The 17,183-nt window shown below is 44.7% G+C and overlaps 1 protein-coding gene across 1 annotated transcript in view; it reads right to left on the reverse strand.

Moving 5' to 3' along the window:
* Positions 1–17,183, reverse strand: part of LOC142307535 (uncharacterized) — a 114,881-nt gene that overhangs the window by 32,720 nt on the left and 64,978 nt on the right. Inside the window, exons 5-6 of the mRNA XM_075347032.1 lie at positions 3,819–4,424; positions 1,433–1,566 (exon numbers count right to left, since the gene is read on the reverse strand). Of these exons, the coding sequence (XP_075203147.1) occupies positions 1,433–1,566; positions 3,819–4,424 (740 nt within the window). The remainder of the gene's footprint in view (positions 1–1,432; positions 1,567–3,818; positions 4,425–17,183) is intronic.

Here is a 17,183-nt window from a genome sequence, read left to right on the forward strand (position 1 = left end):
CTGCCCCCACACCCCACACCATCTGCCCCGGTACTCCCTTTGGCAGCGGCGGTACTCCCCCTTTACCGCAACCCGCAGGTGGCATCATGAACATTAATCCGCTGTAAATACCCCCTTTACATTTGAGTGGCCACGAGCCCCCGGGTCCGGAGAACCTTGAGCCACAGCAACCCCGGATCCGAGCAGTTCGACTGCTGCAGTGGCGGCACATAAAGATGACTGGCACCAGCTGCTGCCCTCTGCATAGGCAATAACTGACACTACAGTGCTCAGTATAATGATTATACTGAGGCTATGCGGAGTGAAGCAGCTGATAAAAATCATGTAAACTGCTGGGTTTTTGCTGCACCTTATGACTTTGTTTAATCTTGTTTTACAATATCTATTGCTGCATATGCAGCAGTCAATATGACTTTGTAATGCAGCTGCGTTCTGCATAGGCAGCAACTGAGATGACTAAGTGCTGGTAATAGTCATTATAAATAGCACTTAGACATACAGTTAAAACCAGACATTTACTTCCAATATCTATAAAGACACATTTGAATGTTTTTCTCACTATCTGACATGAAATCAGAATAAACCTTTCCTGATTTGGGAGAGAGGGAAAGAGTGAGAGAATGTTTTAAGGCATTTTGATTAGTTTCAGCAAAGTCAAAAGTTTACATACATTTCATTAGTATTTGGTACCACTACCCTTAAAGTGTATTACTTGGGTCAAACGTTTTGGATCTCCTTCCACAAGCTTCTCACAAAAGTTGACAGGAATTTAGGCCCATTCCTCCTGACAGCCATGCTGTTCCTCATGCTAGGGGACCCTAGGATATCCCTAACCTCAAGGTTACTCCTGATGGTGGAGATGCCAAAGTCTAGTGCCTGGCTATGCTCCTGACTAATCTGATTCCTCCCTCCCACCAGGGAGGGAAGGTGCAGAAGTGAGAAGGAGACACAGATTAAGACAGGAAAAGGAAAATCCAAACTCTGACACACTGCACATACACCGGAATAGACAATAAGAGACTCAGGAAAAAAGCAAGAGCAGGAAGGTAGCCACAAAAGGCAGCAAGGGTTAACTCTACAACCGCACTCAGCAACAAGTACCACAATCACCAGACAGTCTGGATTACAATACCTCACCAGACCAGCTAAGATAAACCACCATTACAGTCAATGGCCCCGTTGGCACATATGTCCAAATCTTGTTTTGTGGGGGAGAGTGGGTTTGGACATAAGCCCCAACAGGATCACTGAATGTGGGGAATAATGCAGGGCGAAAGGGCCCTTATTTGGCTGTTCCCATCATCATGAAACAAGTATCTATATTGAAAGTGGAAATTTAAAAGCATACTTGTTGCATGCATCAAATTACACTTGTAAAAGTTAAAACTTGTATTGTAAAGTTTCTAAAGTTATTATTTATAAGAATACTCACTGTTTTTCTCGAAGAGAGCAAAGCACTTTAGTGATGAATGTGTGCTGCTCACTGTTTGTCTGCTCTTTAATAACTCTTACTAGTTCTGATATTGGCAGCTGACGCTTTTCTAGACCCAGCCAAAATGTGTTCTCCTAAGTGAAGCAAATTAATAATTATAAAGCGTTTAAAGGGATTTTCTGGAACTGAGAAACGTTCTTACCCCTGCCGGACCATCTTATTTCTAATTTACATACATTTTAAAAAAAATACTACACTTCACAAAATATGTCACCCATTTCTCATGATGTCCATTAGAATCATTAGATGCCTTTTACAAGATAGCACTAAATATTATCTGTAAACTTACCTTGACCATGTTCATGACCAGGCTATTTTCCATTTTTTTCATTTTCAATTCTATGTTTGAATGACACCTTTTATTATATCATGTCATACTCTGGTGGGACAAACAATTCCAAGTGCATTGAAATTGCAAAAAAGTACAATTTTTTTATTTTTTGGGGGGGGGAGGTGGGGGGGGAGTGTTTATTTACCATGTTCACAATATGGTAAAACTGACCCGGCAGTATGATTCTCCAGGTCACAACTATTACGCAGATACCAAACATGTATAGTTTTATTAAGTGGTGAAAAAAATCCGGAAATTGGAAAACAATAATTTTGGCTTGTGCGGCCACTGTCATGGACCCATACCTTCTTCAATTTTCAGCATACGGGGTTGTGTGAGGGCTTGTTTTTGTGCCCTGAACTGACGTTTTTTCTGATATTGGGGTAGATACGATGTTTTGATTGCATCTTATTGCAATTTTGCCACCGTCAAAAAAATTTAATTCTGGCATTTAGATTTTTTCTCGTTACACTCTTTAGCAATTTGATTAATTTATTTAATATATTGATATATCAGACTTTTACGAATGCATTGATACCAAATATGTCTATTTTTTTATTGTGTTATTTTTAATGGAACAAAAGGGGGTGACTTGAACTTTTTTAGATTTTTTTTTCACTTTTTACTAAATTGCAAGTCCCCCCCTTGAACTTGCAATCATCTTATTATTTGAAAGAAAAATAGTTATGGTGTCAGGCTGCCAGCAGGGGGAGCTGGAGTCCTGCAGGGAAAGACACTACATGGAGATGAATGAGCAAGGAGGGGAACTCCCAGTGTGTACTAATTCAGTGTCTGCGAGCATCAGACGGACAGCTGAAGCTGTGGGGCATGTGGTTGATGGTTAGACGGGTCCGGGTCATACAGAGTACGAGCAGCAGGAAGACCGGAGAAACTAGCAGAGGAGGAGTCGAGATCAGGCTGAGGTCGGTACCAGAGGAAACAAGTAGGTAGGTAGGAGAGGGGGAACAACCGGGGCTATTGTGGGAAGGAAAGAGGTGGGACAGAGGAATGGCAGAATGACTAGGGGATAGAACACAGACAGAGAACGAGGGCACAGAGGGGGGACGGATCAGGATCACACTTACAGGGACCAGCAACCACAGGCAAAGCAGCGCTAAGCTTATAGCCGGCACTGGTTCATCGGAGATGACAGTATTTAAAGCATCCAAGCTTTGGAAGTGAGGCCTGGGAGAAGGCTCCGCCTCCTAGCCATATGGACAGGGAGGGGAAACCGTGACCTATGGGTTTTCGAAGAAGGGGACGAAAAAATGAATGAGCCAAAATGGAAAATGGCCATGGTATGAATGGGTTAATTGGCAACTTTATTTGACTATACCCATATTTTTTTTACAAAGTTTTTAATCTTGACATGTCTGCAGATTTAAAATGAGGTACATTTCTCAATCAGATGCTCGTATATGATACAAACTCAACTCTCTACTACTCTGCTCTTTTTAAATTGAATCTGCTGATAAGATCAACCCTCCTAAGCCGTCTATATAGAAATACAGGTCATAGGAAGCTGAATAAAATTATACCTTTATGTGCAATCTGATGATGACATCTATGATGTCTATTCCAGAGAAATATGTTAAGATTTATGGAACGGACATAGATCTCTCCGCGAATCTTCCTCAAGAACTGAAAGAAGGTATTACCAGTGTGAGACATGTAATAACTGACAGACTGCTGTCCTGATCTACATGTCTCACACTGATAATTCCCACTTTAATTTAAAATAAGCTCTGGTTGCAGATTCTCAGAGATTCGTGTTTAGCCCATTTCCTATTAAGAAAATTTCAGATTGTTCTGCAATAAGATATCGGATCGCAGATATCAAGGTATCATTTTATTCAGCTTCCTATGACTCACATGCACATATAGATGGTTTTGGAGGATTGAGCCTACTGGTAGATTTCTTTTAACTAGGCTTTATGCTTTTTGACAAATCCTTATAATGTTTAGTATTTGCTTTTGACCTGAATTCATACTCACATATCCTGAAGGCCTTTGTTCTGAATCTTTAGGCATCTTTTGTGAGGGTAATTCTTTTAGTATGATTTTTGGGAAGGTAACTGAAGAAGCGACACTAAATTGCTGTTCTTTATCAAAAGTAAGTGTTCCTGTATTAGTTAATTGCACCAAGTTTACCCGCTGAAGACCATTTTGTGCAGGCTTCGATTTCTCCTCAATGCTGTGACAGTTCCGTAATGACGGGAGAGAAAATCTGATAGATTCAGTGTTCCTCAGAATAGGATATTCTTCTTCAAGACTTGCATATCTTTTATTGAACCCCTGATTAAAAAGTCCTGATGGAGAAACTGAAGTATTCTCACTTTGCAAATCTTGTTCTGAAAGTTGTAATGATGTAGAATGTGAATAAGATGTTCTACTCATTTCTTGATGTGAGTGTGGAGGTGTAGAAATGGATTCATTCTCTGTGTCTGAGATGTCTTCTTCATACAGATCAACTGGATCCACTGCCTCCTTTAATACCGGTCGAAGATCAACAATTATCCTACGAACGATAGGTTGTTCTTCCATAATGTGCTCAGAGGCTGCATGACTTTCTACTTTATGAGGATATCTGAAATTACATTTCTAAAGTGGAAATAAAGAATTAGGAAATAGCCTCAGTATTATTATTGTACTTATTTAACGTTAAGCTCCATTGTTTTAGCCATTAAAACTATTCTACAATCAAACTGGCTTAACCCCTTCACCCCCGGCCACTAAAACACCCTAATGACCGGGCCATTTTTTGCACTTCTGACCAGTGTCACTTTGACAGGTTATAACTCTTGAACGCTTCAACGGATCCTGGAAATTCTGAGATTGTTAACATATTGTACTTCCTGACAGTGGTAAATTTAGGCCGATATTTTTTGCGTTTATTTGTGAAAATTTAGGAAATTTTGCAAAAATTTTGAAAATTTCGCAATTTTCAAACTTTGAAAATTCATGCCTATAAATCTGAGAAATATGTCACACAAAATAGTTACTAAATAACATTTCCCACATGTCTACTTTACATCAGCGCAATTTTCGAAACAAAATTTTTTTTCGTTAGAAAGTTAGAAGGGGTCAAAGGTCATCAGCAATTTCTCATTTTTCCAACAAAATTTACAAAAGAATTTTTTTTAGGGACCACATCACATTTGAGGTGACTTTGAGAGGCCTAGGTGACAGAAAATACCCAAAAGTGACCCCATTCTAAAATCTGCACCCCTCACTCTGCTCAAAACCACATCCAAGAAGTTTATTAACCCTTTAGGTGCTTCACAGCAACCAAAGCAATGTCGAAGGAAAAAATGAAAAAATGAAAATTTTACTTTTTAACACAAAAATGTTACTGTAGCCATAAAATTAAAATTTTCACAAGGGAGAAAAGAGAAAGTGCACCCTACAATTTATTGTGCATTTTCTCCTGAGTACGCCGATATCCCATATGTGGTAAAAATCAATTGTTTGGGCGCACGGCAGAGTTCGAAAGGGAAGGAGCGCCATTTGAATTTTTGAACACAAAATTAGCTGCACTCATTAGCAGACGCCATGTCGGGTTTGAAGACCCCCTGAGGTGCCTAAACAATTGAGCTACCCCACAAGTGACCCCATTTTGGAAACTAGAGCCCTCAAATAATTTTTCTAGATGTTTGGTGAGCACTTTGAACCTCTGGGGGCTTCACAGAAGTTTATAACATTGAGCCGTAAAAAGAAAAAAAAAAATGTTACCACAAAACTGTTGCTTCAACGAGGTAGCTTTTTTTTCACAAGGGTATCAGGAAAAAATGCACCATAAAATGTATTGTGCATTTTCTCCTGAGTACGCAGATACCCCATATGTGGTGGAAATTAAATGTTTGGGCACACGGCAGGGCTCGGAAGGCAAGGAGCGCCATTTGAATTTTTGACTGCAAAATTAGCTGCCCTCATTAGCGGGCGCCATGTTGGGTTTGAAGACCTTCTGAGGTACCTAAACAATGGAGCTACCCCACAAGTGACCCCATTTTGGAAACTAGAGCCCTCAAATAATTTTTCTAGATGTTTGGTGAGCACTTTGAACCCCTGGGGCCTTCACAGAAGTTTATAACGTTGAGCCGTGAAAAGAAAAAAATTTTTTTTTACCACAAAACTGTTGCTTCAACTAGGTAGCTTTTTTTTCACAAGGGTATCAGTAAAAAAATGCACCATAAGGCCCGTTTCACACGTCAGTGAAAAACAGTGACGTTTTTCACTGGCGTGTAAAACAAGCACATGTCCCTGCGTGTGCCGTGATTCACGGCACACGTGGGTTGTCTAAGTGCAATCCGGGCTCCGTTCTCCGTGGCCCGTGATTGCACTTAGAAAACAACTCACCTGTGCGCGCTCCCGCTGTCCATGGTGCTGATTGCTCTCGCGGTGCAGCATCCAGCCGGCGGTGACCACCGCAGCAGCTGCTTCCGGGTCGGCTGTGTCACGCATAATGAATATGCGCGACAATAATGAGCCGGCTCAGAAGCAGCAGGGAGAACGGGCTGCAGAGGACATCGCTGGACACCGGGTGAGTTAAAATGTTTTTTATTTTAAAAGCACGTTTTTTTCTGGCACGTGTTTCACGGACCACACCACTGCGTGGTCCGTGGGACATCAGTGATGCCAGAAAAAAATGGACATGTCTCCGTGCGGCAATCACGCACACGCGGGTACGCCGCACGGAGACACGTGCAGTGAAAAATCACTGACGTGTGAGCAGACCCATTCATTATAATGGGTCTGCATATGTCAGTGATTCTGGTACGTTTTAAAAAAAGCACAAACGTCCCAGAATCACTGACGTGTGAAAGGGGCCTAAAATGTATTGTGCATTTTCTCCTGAGTACGCAGATACCTCATATGTGGTGGAAAGTAATTGTTTGTGCGCATGGCGGGGCTCAGAAGAGAAAGAGCACCATTTGACAGCAAAATTGGTTGGAATCATTAGCTGACGTAATGTTGCATTTGGAGACCCCCTGAGGTGCCTAAACAATGGAGCTCCCCCACAAGTGACCCCATTTTGGAAACTAGACGCCTCAAGGAATTTATCTAGATGTTTAGCGAGCCCCAAGGGGCTCCACACAAGTTGATAATGTTGAGCCATGAATGCAATTTTTTTTTTTCACCACAAAACTTACTTGAACCACGTAGCTTTTTTTTTCACAAGGGTATCAGGAAAAAATGCACCATAAAATGTATTGTGCATTTTCTCCTGAGTACGCAGATACCCCATATGTGGTGGAAATCAAATGTTTGGGCACACGGCAGGGCTCGGAAGGCAAGGAGCGCCATTTGAATTTTTGACTGCAAAATTAGCTGCACTCATTAGCGGACGCTATGTTGGGTTTGAAGACCTTCTGAGGTACCTAAACAATGGAGCTACCCCACAAGGGACCCCATTTTGGAAACTAGAGCCCTCATATAATTTTTCTAGATGTTTGGTGAGCACTTTGAACCCCTGGGGCCTTCACAGAAGTTTATAACGTTGAGCCGTGAAAAGAAAAATTTTTTTTTTACCACAAAACTGTTGCTTCAACTAGGTAGCTTTTTTTTCACAAGGGTATCAGTAAAAAATGCACCATAAGGCCCGTTTCACACGTCAGTGAAAAACAGTGACGTTTTTCACTGGCGTGTAAAACAAGCACATGTCCCTGCGTGTGCCGTGATTCACGGCACACGTGGGTTGTCTAAGTGCAATACGGGCTCCGTTCTCCGTGGCCCGTGATTGCACTTAGAAAACAACTCACCTGTGCGCGCTCCCGCTGTCCATGGTGCTGATCACTCTCGCGGTGCAGCATCCAGCCGGTGGTGACCCCCGCAGCAGCTGCTTCCGGGTCGGCTGTGTCGCGCATAATGAATATGCGCGACAATAATGAGTCGGCTCAGAAGCAGCAGGGAGAACGGGCTGCAGAGGACATCGCTGGACGCCGGGTGAGTTAAAATGTTTTTTATTTTAAAAGCACGTTTTTTTCTGGCACGTGTTTCACGGACCACACCACTGCGTGGTCCGTGGGATATCAGTGATGCCAGAAAAAAATGGACATGTCTCCGTGCGGCAATCACGCACCCGCGGGTACGCCGCACGGAGACACGTGCAGTGAAAAATCACTGACGTGTGAGCAGACCCATTCATTATAATGGGTCTGCATATGTCAGTGATTCTGGTACGTTTTAAAAAAAGCACAAACGTCCCAGAATCACTGACGTGTGAAAGGGGCCTAAAATGTATTGTGCATTTTCTCCTGAGTACGCAGATACCTCATATGTGGTGGAAAGTAATTGTTTGTGCGCATGGCGGGGCTCAGAAGAGAAAGAGCACCATTTGACAGCAAAATTGGTTGGAATCATTAGCTGACGTAATGTTGCATTTGGAGACCCCCTGAGGTGCCTAAACAATGGAGCTCCCCCACAAGTGACCCCATTTTGGAAACTAGACGCCTCAAGGAATTTACCTAGATGTTTAGCGAGCCCCAAGGGGCTCCACACAAGTTGATAATGTTGAGCCATGAATACAATTTTTTTTTTTCACCACAAAACTGTTACTTGAACCACGTAGCTTTTTTTTTCACAAGGGTATCAGGAAAAAATGTACCATAAAATGTATTGTGCAATTTCTCCTGAGTACGACGATACCTCATATGTGGTGGAAAGTAATTGTTTGGGCGCATGGCAGGGCTCAGAAGAGAAAGCACACCATTTGACAGCAAAATTGGTTGGAATCATTAGCGGACGCCATGTCATGTTTGGAGACCCCCTATGGTGCCTAAACAGTGGAGCTCCCTCACAAGTGACCCCATCCCCTCAAGGAAATTATCTAGATGTTTGGTGAGCCCCTTGCACCCCCAGGGGCTCCACAGAAAATGATAACATTGAACCGTGAAATTTTATTTTTTTCTACCACAAAATTTTTGCATCAACCAGGTAGCTTTTTTTTTTTTTACAACGGTATCAGGAAAAACTGCACCATAAAACGTATTGTGCAATTTTTACTGAGTACGCAGATACCTCATATGTGGTGGAAATAAATTGTTTGGGCGCATGGTGGGGCTCAGAAGAGAACGAACGCCATTTGACTTTTCAAACACACAGACGCGGTGCACTGATCGACCGCTGCAGGACGCACATTCGGATGAGATACAAAAAGCGTCGGTGATACGGAAAAAAGAAAAAGTCATGCCAAAAATTGAGCAGGGATGCAGATTTGTTATGTGCATCCCTGATCAGCACTCGGCGGGACACACGGATGGATGCGATACAAAACGCATTGGGGATACGGAAAAAAGTCACGCCAAAAATTGAGCAGGGATGCAGATCCGTTATCTGCATCCCTGATCAGCGATTGGCGGGACGCACGGACAGATGCGATACAAAACGCGTTGGGGATACGGAAAAAAAAGTCACGCCAAAAATTGACCACGGATGCAGATCCGTTATCTGCATCCCTGATCAGTGCTCGGCGGGACGCACGGACAGATGAGGTGTACAAATGGACAGGACACAGGGGAAAAAAAAAAAAAAAGTTATATTCACAGTACCCAGAGCAGTAGCAGGAGGAACAGAAGGCAAGCGAGATAGACAGCTGTACAGGAGCCGCAGGCAGGACGTTGGACAGATCAGCAGAAGACCCAGGAAGAAGGACCCAGAGATGGAGGCAGATGTAATCGGGCCAGTGAAGAAATCGGACGACCCGGTGAAGGCAGGTAAGAGGACGTCAAGGGGAGAGGGGGAGCAGATCGGGATGTCGGGGGGCAGATCGGGGCGTGGGGGGGCAGACCGCAGGGGGCACCGGCAGGGGCCATAACGGGAGCGCGCAGGGGCCATAACGGGAGCGCACACGGGCTGCAAGAAGAGTGGAATACTCACGTGGAGCAGGCGCAGAAGCGGTGACATTAGCGGCGGCGGCGGTGGCGTGGTACAACAAGTACCAGCCACTCCACGCTGCAGACATGTTGGGGGAGGCTCCCCAGACCAGCACAGGCCTGGAGAGGGCGGCCACCTGCAGATCAGACCGCCCCACTGCACACTGATTGGAGCGATTGCGCGTCATAGCACGATCGCTCCAATCAGTGCTGCAGGGGCTGGGGGCGGCATGTTTGAGATCCACCTATGATCTGCTGTAGCTGCTATGGCATTTCATAGCAGGATCTCATAGTATTGCACTAATTCGGGCATTATTTTTGCTGAAATCAGTGCGAATGATGTGGTTGGCGGTTCAGATTTGAACAGCCAATCACATCGATCGTCGATGGGGGTTGGCGATGCCACCCACCCTGGGGTCAAGCAAAGGTCCCCTGCTGTAAGAAACAGCAGGGCACATCATTTGAAAACCGTTGCTATGGCCACGGCAATCAAATGAAGTTTAGGCAGTAAAATTACGTCCCTGGTCGTTAAGTCACGTTAAAATAGGACATAATTTTACTGCCCGCGGTCGTGAAGGGGTTAAAGGGTTTTCCCACTAACAAAATTAATTTTAATCAATAGATCTTGGAATAATAATAAGTTCCACTGGATGTGTTTAAAAAAAATGTTCCTGTGCTGAGATAATCTTATATATGTGCTTTGTAATGGTTGTTTCTGACTGTATAGCATGGGATCACAAATAATTCTTTCTTTGAGGTAAAACATTTACTAAAACAGACAGGAAAATGTTTTACCTCACGAAAAGAATCAGCAATGATCCCGCCCTATAATGTAATGCCTGTATGAACTCTATTTCCTCCTTGGCCTAGGAGCTGTGGTATGATCAGATTATGTTCCTGTACGGTCAGACACAAACACTACACAGTACATAACGGGGGCATATTTATAAGATTTTCTCAGCACAGGAGCTGTGGTATGATCAGACCATGTCCCTGTACAGTCAGATACATCCATTACACAGTACATAGCAGGGGCTCATATATAAGATTATCTCAGCACAGGAGATGTGGTACTATCAGACCATGTCCCTGTACGGCCAGACACAACCATTACACAGTACATAGCAGGGGGACATATATAAGATTATCTCAGCACAGGAGCTGTGGTATGATCAGACCATGTACCTGTACGGTCAGACACGGCCATTACACAGAACACAGCAAGGACACATATATAAGATTATCTCCGCACAGGAGATGTGGTATTATCAGACCATGTCCCTGTATGGTCAGACACATCCATTACACAGTACATAGCAGAGGGACATATATAAGATTATCTCAGCACAGGAGATGGGGTATGATCAGACCATGTCCCTGTACAGTCAGACACATCCATTACACAGTACATAGCAGGGGCACATATATAAGATTATCTCAGCACAGGAGATGTGGTATGATCATACCATCTCCCTGTAAGGTCAGACACATCCATTACACAGTACATAGCAGGGGCACATTTATAAGATTATCTCAGCACAGGAGATGTGGTATGATCATACCATCTCCCTGTAAGGTCAGACACATTCATTACACAGTACATAGCAGGGGCACATTTATAAGATTATCTCAGCACAGGAGATGTGGTATGATCATACCATCTCCCTGTAAGGTCAGACATGGCCATTACACAGTACATAACAGGGGCACATTTATAAGATTATCTCAGCACAGGAGATGTGGTATGATCATACCATCTCCCTGTAAGGTCAGACATGGCCACAGTACATAACAGGGGCACATTTATAAGATTATCTCAGCACAGGAGATGTGGTATGATCATACCATCTCCCTGTAAGGTCAGACACGGCCATTACACAGTACATAGCAGGGACACATATATAAGATTATCTCAGCACAGGAGATGTGGTATGATCAGACCATGTCCCTGTATGGTCAGACACCATCATTACACAGTACATAGCAGGGGGACATAAGATTATCTCAGCACAGGAGATGTGGTATGATCAGACCGTGTCCCTGTACGGTCAGACACAGCCATTACACAGTACATAGCAGGGGCACATTTATAAGATTATCTCAGCACAGGAGCTGTGGTATGATCATACCATCTCCCTGTAAGGTCAGACACATCCATTACACAGTACATAGCAGGGGCACATTTATAAGATTATCTCAGCACAGGAGATGTGGTATGATCGGACCATGTCCCTGTACGGTTAGACACATCCATTACACAGTACACAGCAGAGGGACATTTATAAGATTATCTCAGCACAGGAGATGTGGTATGATCATACCATCTCCCTGTAAGGTCAGACACATCCATTACACAGTACATAGCAGGGGCACATTTATAAGATTATCTCAGCACAGGAGATGTGGTATGATCATACCATCTCCCTGTAAGGTCAGACACAGCCATTACACAGTACATAGCAGGGGCACATTTATAAGATTATCTCAGCACAGGAGATGTGGTATGATCGGACCATGTCCCTGTACGGTTAGACACATCCATTACACAGTACACAGCAGAGGGACATTTATAAGATTATCTCAGCACAGGAGATGTGGTATGATCATACCATCTCCCTGTAAGGTCAGACACATCCATTATACAGATAGAAAAATCCTGGTTTTTAATCATAGGTTTGGGTACTGACCACAAAATCTAGTCATTCTCATGGATGAATAATAATTGCTATTTTACATGAATGAATTGATGAATTTAATACAGATTTTTTTGACCGACTACATAACTAGAAATGTGAAGCTCAAACAGGTTTTGTCAGACAAGATATGACTGCATATGAATTTATTAGGAAATTTCCGATTGTGCAATGTCATTTAAATAACAATGCCAGGTACAAACATGCTTGTGTCTTACAGCTGTAACCTCGCTCCACATGTGCAGTACACTCCTCAATACTGAAAATTACAGCACCAAGACGGAAAAGTCACAAAATGATGGATATCATAGGGTCGATAGACATGTTAACTTGTATTCCCTTAAGCTATAGTTTTGTCGCACAAAATAGTTAATAAATAACATTCCCCACATGTCTACTTTATATCAGCACAAGTTTTCAAACATAATTTTTTTTTGTCAGGAAGTTAGAAGGGTTCAAAGTTCATCAGCAATTTGTCATATATCAAACAAAATTTACAAAACTGTTTTTAAAGGACCACATCACATTTTAAGTGACTTTGAGAGACCTAGGTGACAAAAAATACCCAAAAGTGACACCATTCTAAAGCAGTCAGACCTCAGAATGCCTTACCACAAGAGGCAGTAGTGGCTGACACTATAAACTGCACTCCTCACACTACTCAAAACTACATCCAAAAGTTTACTAACCCTTCACATGCTGTGCAGGAGCTAATGCAATGTGGAAGGAATAAATAAATATTTAACTTTTTTTTTCCACAAAAATGATGCTTTAGCTCCAAATTTTGAATGGTCACAAGGGTAAGAGGAGAGAATGGGCCTCAAAATTTGTTTTGCAATTTCTCCTTAGTGCGATGATACCTCATATGTGGTGGAAAACCACTGTTTGGGCACAGAGCGGGACTTGAAAGTGATGGAGCGCCATTTGACTTTTTGAACACAAATTTGGAATAGTTAGCGGACTCCATGTTGCATTTGGAGAGCCCTTGATGTGCCTAAACAGGGGAAAACAAGTTACCCTATTTTATAAACTAAATCCCCCAAGGAATTTAACCACCATGTGCTTCACAGAATTTTATAACATTGAGACATAAAAATGAAGATATATATTTTTTTTACCACAAATATGTTGCATTAACCCCAATTTTTTTCATTTTCACAAGGATAGCAGAAAAAAATTGACCCCAAAATTTATTGCGCAATTTCTCCTTAGTACGCTGATTCACCATATGTGATGAGAAACTACTGTTTGGACTGTAAGCTCTGAAAGGAAGGACTGACTTTTGGAGTGCAGATTTTGATGGAATTTTCTGCGGCTGTCATGTCATGTTTGAAAAGCCTAAAACGGTAGGAACACTCTCACAAGTGACACTATATTGAAATTGATCTGGGGTTTTCCTGGTATGTAAATTTTATAATGTGGTGGCATATTTGAGCTATGTAGAGTGCATCAGGGTGACACATGTAAGTTATGCAGAGTAAATCAGATTCACATGTCAGTTGTGTAGAGAATGTCAGGTTGGCATATGTGAGTTGTGTAGAGTGCGTCAGGTTGGATTATGTGAAATGTGGAAAGTATGTTTGTGACGCCCTGGCAAAACCAGGTAGTCACAGATAGGCCCCTGCATAACACCTTTCCCTCACTAGGAAACACACAGCCAACCAGAAACCCTAGTCACCACCCCTTAGGGAAAGATAGACACACCAGTGTGTGTGACCAGGCGGTTGGACACGCCCACCCAGGGGTCCAGACAGGCCAGGGCGGGAAAACAAGCAGTGGAGTTTGAAGTTCAGTTTGGAGAGGAGTGTGGGCTGGAGCTAAGTGTAGCTCCAGCAGGAAAGTTCAAGTTGAACGGTACCAGGCTAGGAGCTCTGGTGCCTCTGGCTAGGAGGCAGACGTTGGTCTCCGTCAGCAGGAGACGGGAAGACGGCTCGGCAGAACCGAGGTGGATCGGGACAGGGTTGTTAACCGCCGGTACCGACACGGGGAACCGTGAAGCCAGAACCGGAAACAGGCGGACTTGTTAATTCACCGATTGAGGCCAGGACTAGAGGTCTTGTCCCACCCAAAGTCCCTCATAGAATACAACAGCCCACCGATAGGGATAGGAGGTCACCGCCAGGGCCCATAGATCCCACGGGCCAGCGTCTGCGGGCACGGCTCCTTAGGCCACATCCAGCCGGGAGTGGACTCCTGAGTTTCAGACTAGGAATTCCACCTTACACAAACAGTGCAGAGGAAAAGGATAGAGACCACCAGCCCAGGTGGGGGACCCGAATGCAACCAGCCGCGGAACCGGCCACCAGCACCTTGGTTTACCAGAGACTTGTGTGATTTATTAACTGTGAGTAAACAAACACTCCCTGCGGTCGCTATACCCTGCACAGAGGCACCGGGTCCCGGGCCAACCATCCCTACACACGGAGGGGTTAACAACTAGCTGCCACAACATCTCCCCCGGGTTCCCCACAACAGCAGCAGTGGTGTCCCACCTCACCACACACCGTGGGTGGCGTCACGAACTTACTACGGCCTAGCCCGTACATCTATGTCCCCCCTTTTTATTCGGCATGTCCGCGAGACCCCTGGGTCCGGAGACCCTTGAGCCACCACCCCTAAAGGCCCGGATCCAAGCAGCGCCGCCTGCTGGCACGGGGGCGGCACATGTTACATTGGCATATGTTAGTTGTGTACAATATGTCAGGTTGGCATAAGTGAATTGGCCAGCTTTTGGACCACACCTTTGGTTTGCACAGGGCACTGTAGGGATGTAGGTCTTGATCAGGGAAATCAACTCCCCCAGGTTCTTCTTGTACCTCAGGACACAGTCTGGATTGTGGACCTGTGTAAATGACCCTCATAGAGCAGTCGGGGTGCTGCCATCACCATGTATTGTGGTCAAGAAAAGGACATTCCTCTTGTCCTTGTACTTGACCACTAGTATGTTATCGCTACATTGGGCACTGTTCTCACTCTTTCGGAGCAGCTGTCCAATTAGTGACCTAGGGAGGACCCTTTGTTTTTTGTATATAGTACTGAAAGCTGCGGTAGCTGCTGCAGAGAGAGACTTGAAGGCCGTAGTCACACTTGCGAGTGCCTCGCGTGTAACTCGCGCGAGTCTCTCATTGCATCACCCGGCACGACTGCACACTCTCCTGACAGGAGCGGGTCAGTTGCATGTATCTCTATGCAGCTGAGACGCTCCTGTCTGGTGAGTGTGCGGCCGTGCCGGGTGATGCAATGAGAGACTCGCGCGAGTTACATGCGAGGCACTCGCAAGTGTGACTCTGGCCGAAGAGTGGGATGCTGGTGGAAAAATTATCTTCGTACAGGTGATAACCCTGATCCAACAGTGGGTGCACCAAATCCCTTACAATTTTTCCACTCAATCCCAGGACAAAGGGGCATTCTGGGGGTTCAGTTCGGGTGTCCCTTCCTTTGTAAATGCTAAAGCTGTAGGTGTACCGTGAGGTACTCTGGCACAGCTTGCAGATTTTAATTCGGTATCTGGCCCTCTCATTGCGAAGGTATTGCCAAATGTTAAGCCTGCCCTTGAAGTGTATTAAGTACTCATCTATACAGAAGTCCCTATAGGGAATGTACACCTCAAAAATCTTGTGCAATGCCTGAGTCTTTGCCCTGCCTCACTCCCTCCACCTGGTCAGTCTTAAGACCACTTTACACGCAGCGACATCGCTAGCGATGTCGCTGCCGATCGCACCCACCCCCGTCTTTTGTGTGTCACGGGAAAATCGCTGCCCGTGGCGGACAATATCGCTAGGCCCCGTCGCACGAACTTATCTTCCCAGCAACGTCGCTGTGGCCGGAGAACAGCCTCTTTTCTAAGGGGGCGGTTCGTGCGGCGTCACAGCGACCTCACACGGCAGGCGTCCAATAGAAGCGGAGGGGCGGAGAGTAGCTGAATGAAAGACATGCCCACCTTGTTGCCAGAGGACGCAGGTACAGTGCTGTTTGTCGTTTCTGGGGTGTAACACATAGCAATGTGTGCTGCCTCAGGAACGCCGAACAGCCTGCGTCCTAAAGCAGCAACGATATTTGGGATTAGAACGTGTCAACGATCAGGTGAGTATTTTTGATCGTTAGTGGTCGCTCGTATGTGTCACACGCAACGATGTCACTAATGAGGCCAGATGTGCGGCACGAATTCCGTGACCCCAACGACATCTCATTAGCGATGTCGTTGCATGTAAAGCGGCCTTATGGGCTCGTGGACCAGCTGATAACTTTTTTGCACTGGTTATGGCTCACATTAGCACACAAGGTGAGTGGCCTGCTTTCTCACCTTTTTCGCCTTCATATTGGGTAAGACCCTATTGCACATGTTTTATAAAGCTTTATAAACTCACTCCACCTGGCAGAGAAGCTGACGTACTCACCGCTGCGGATGTGCACATGTCCCTTCACTTCCGGCTCACCACTGCAACCTCCTTGCATGCAAAGACCTTCAGGACATGGGGGCTTGTATGAAATTAGGCTGTATAAGCTACGTGAGAGTACCTCAGGGTACACCTACAGATTTAGGGTTTATGAAGGGAAGCACACACGGATTCAACTCCCTGAATGCCCCCTTGTCATTTGCCTGAAACATTGGTATTGGTGTGATTGAATGTTTAGGATTAAACAGACAATCACATCATAGTTGCGGGGGGGGCGACAAAACACCCTGTGGCCCCAAGTCCCTTAAAGAAACAGCAGTCACCTTCGTGAGATTACCATCACTGCAGTAATGGCGGCTGCATGGTCGCCATAACATACCCATACGTCATAGGTTGGGA

This window comes from Anomaloglossus baeobatrachus, chromosome 1 (genome assembly GCF_048569485.1).
Source record: "Anomaloglossus baeobatrachus isolate aAnoBae1 chromosome 1, aAnoBae1.hap1, whole genome shotgun sequence".
In the NCBI taxonomy this organism is placed as follows: Eukaryota; Metazoa; Chordata; class Amphibia; order Anura; family Aromobatidae; genus Anomaloglossus; species Anomaloglossus baeobatrachus.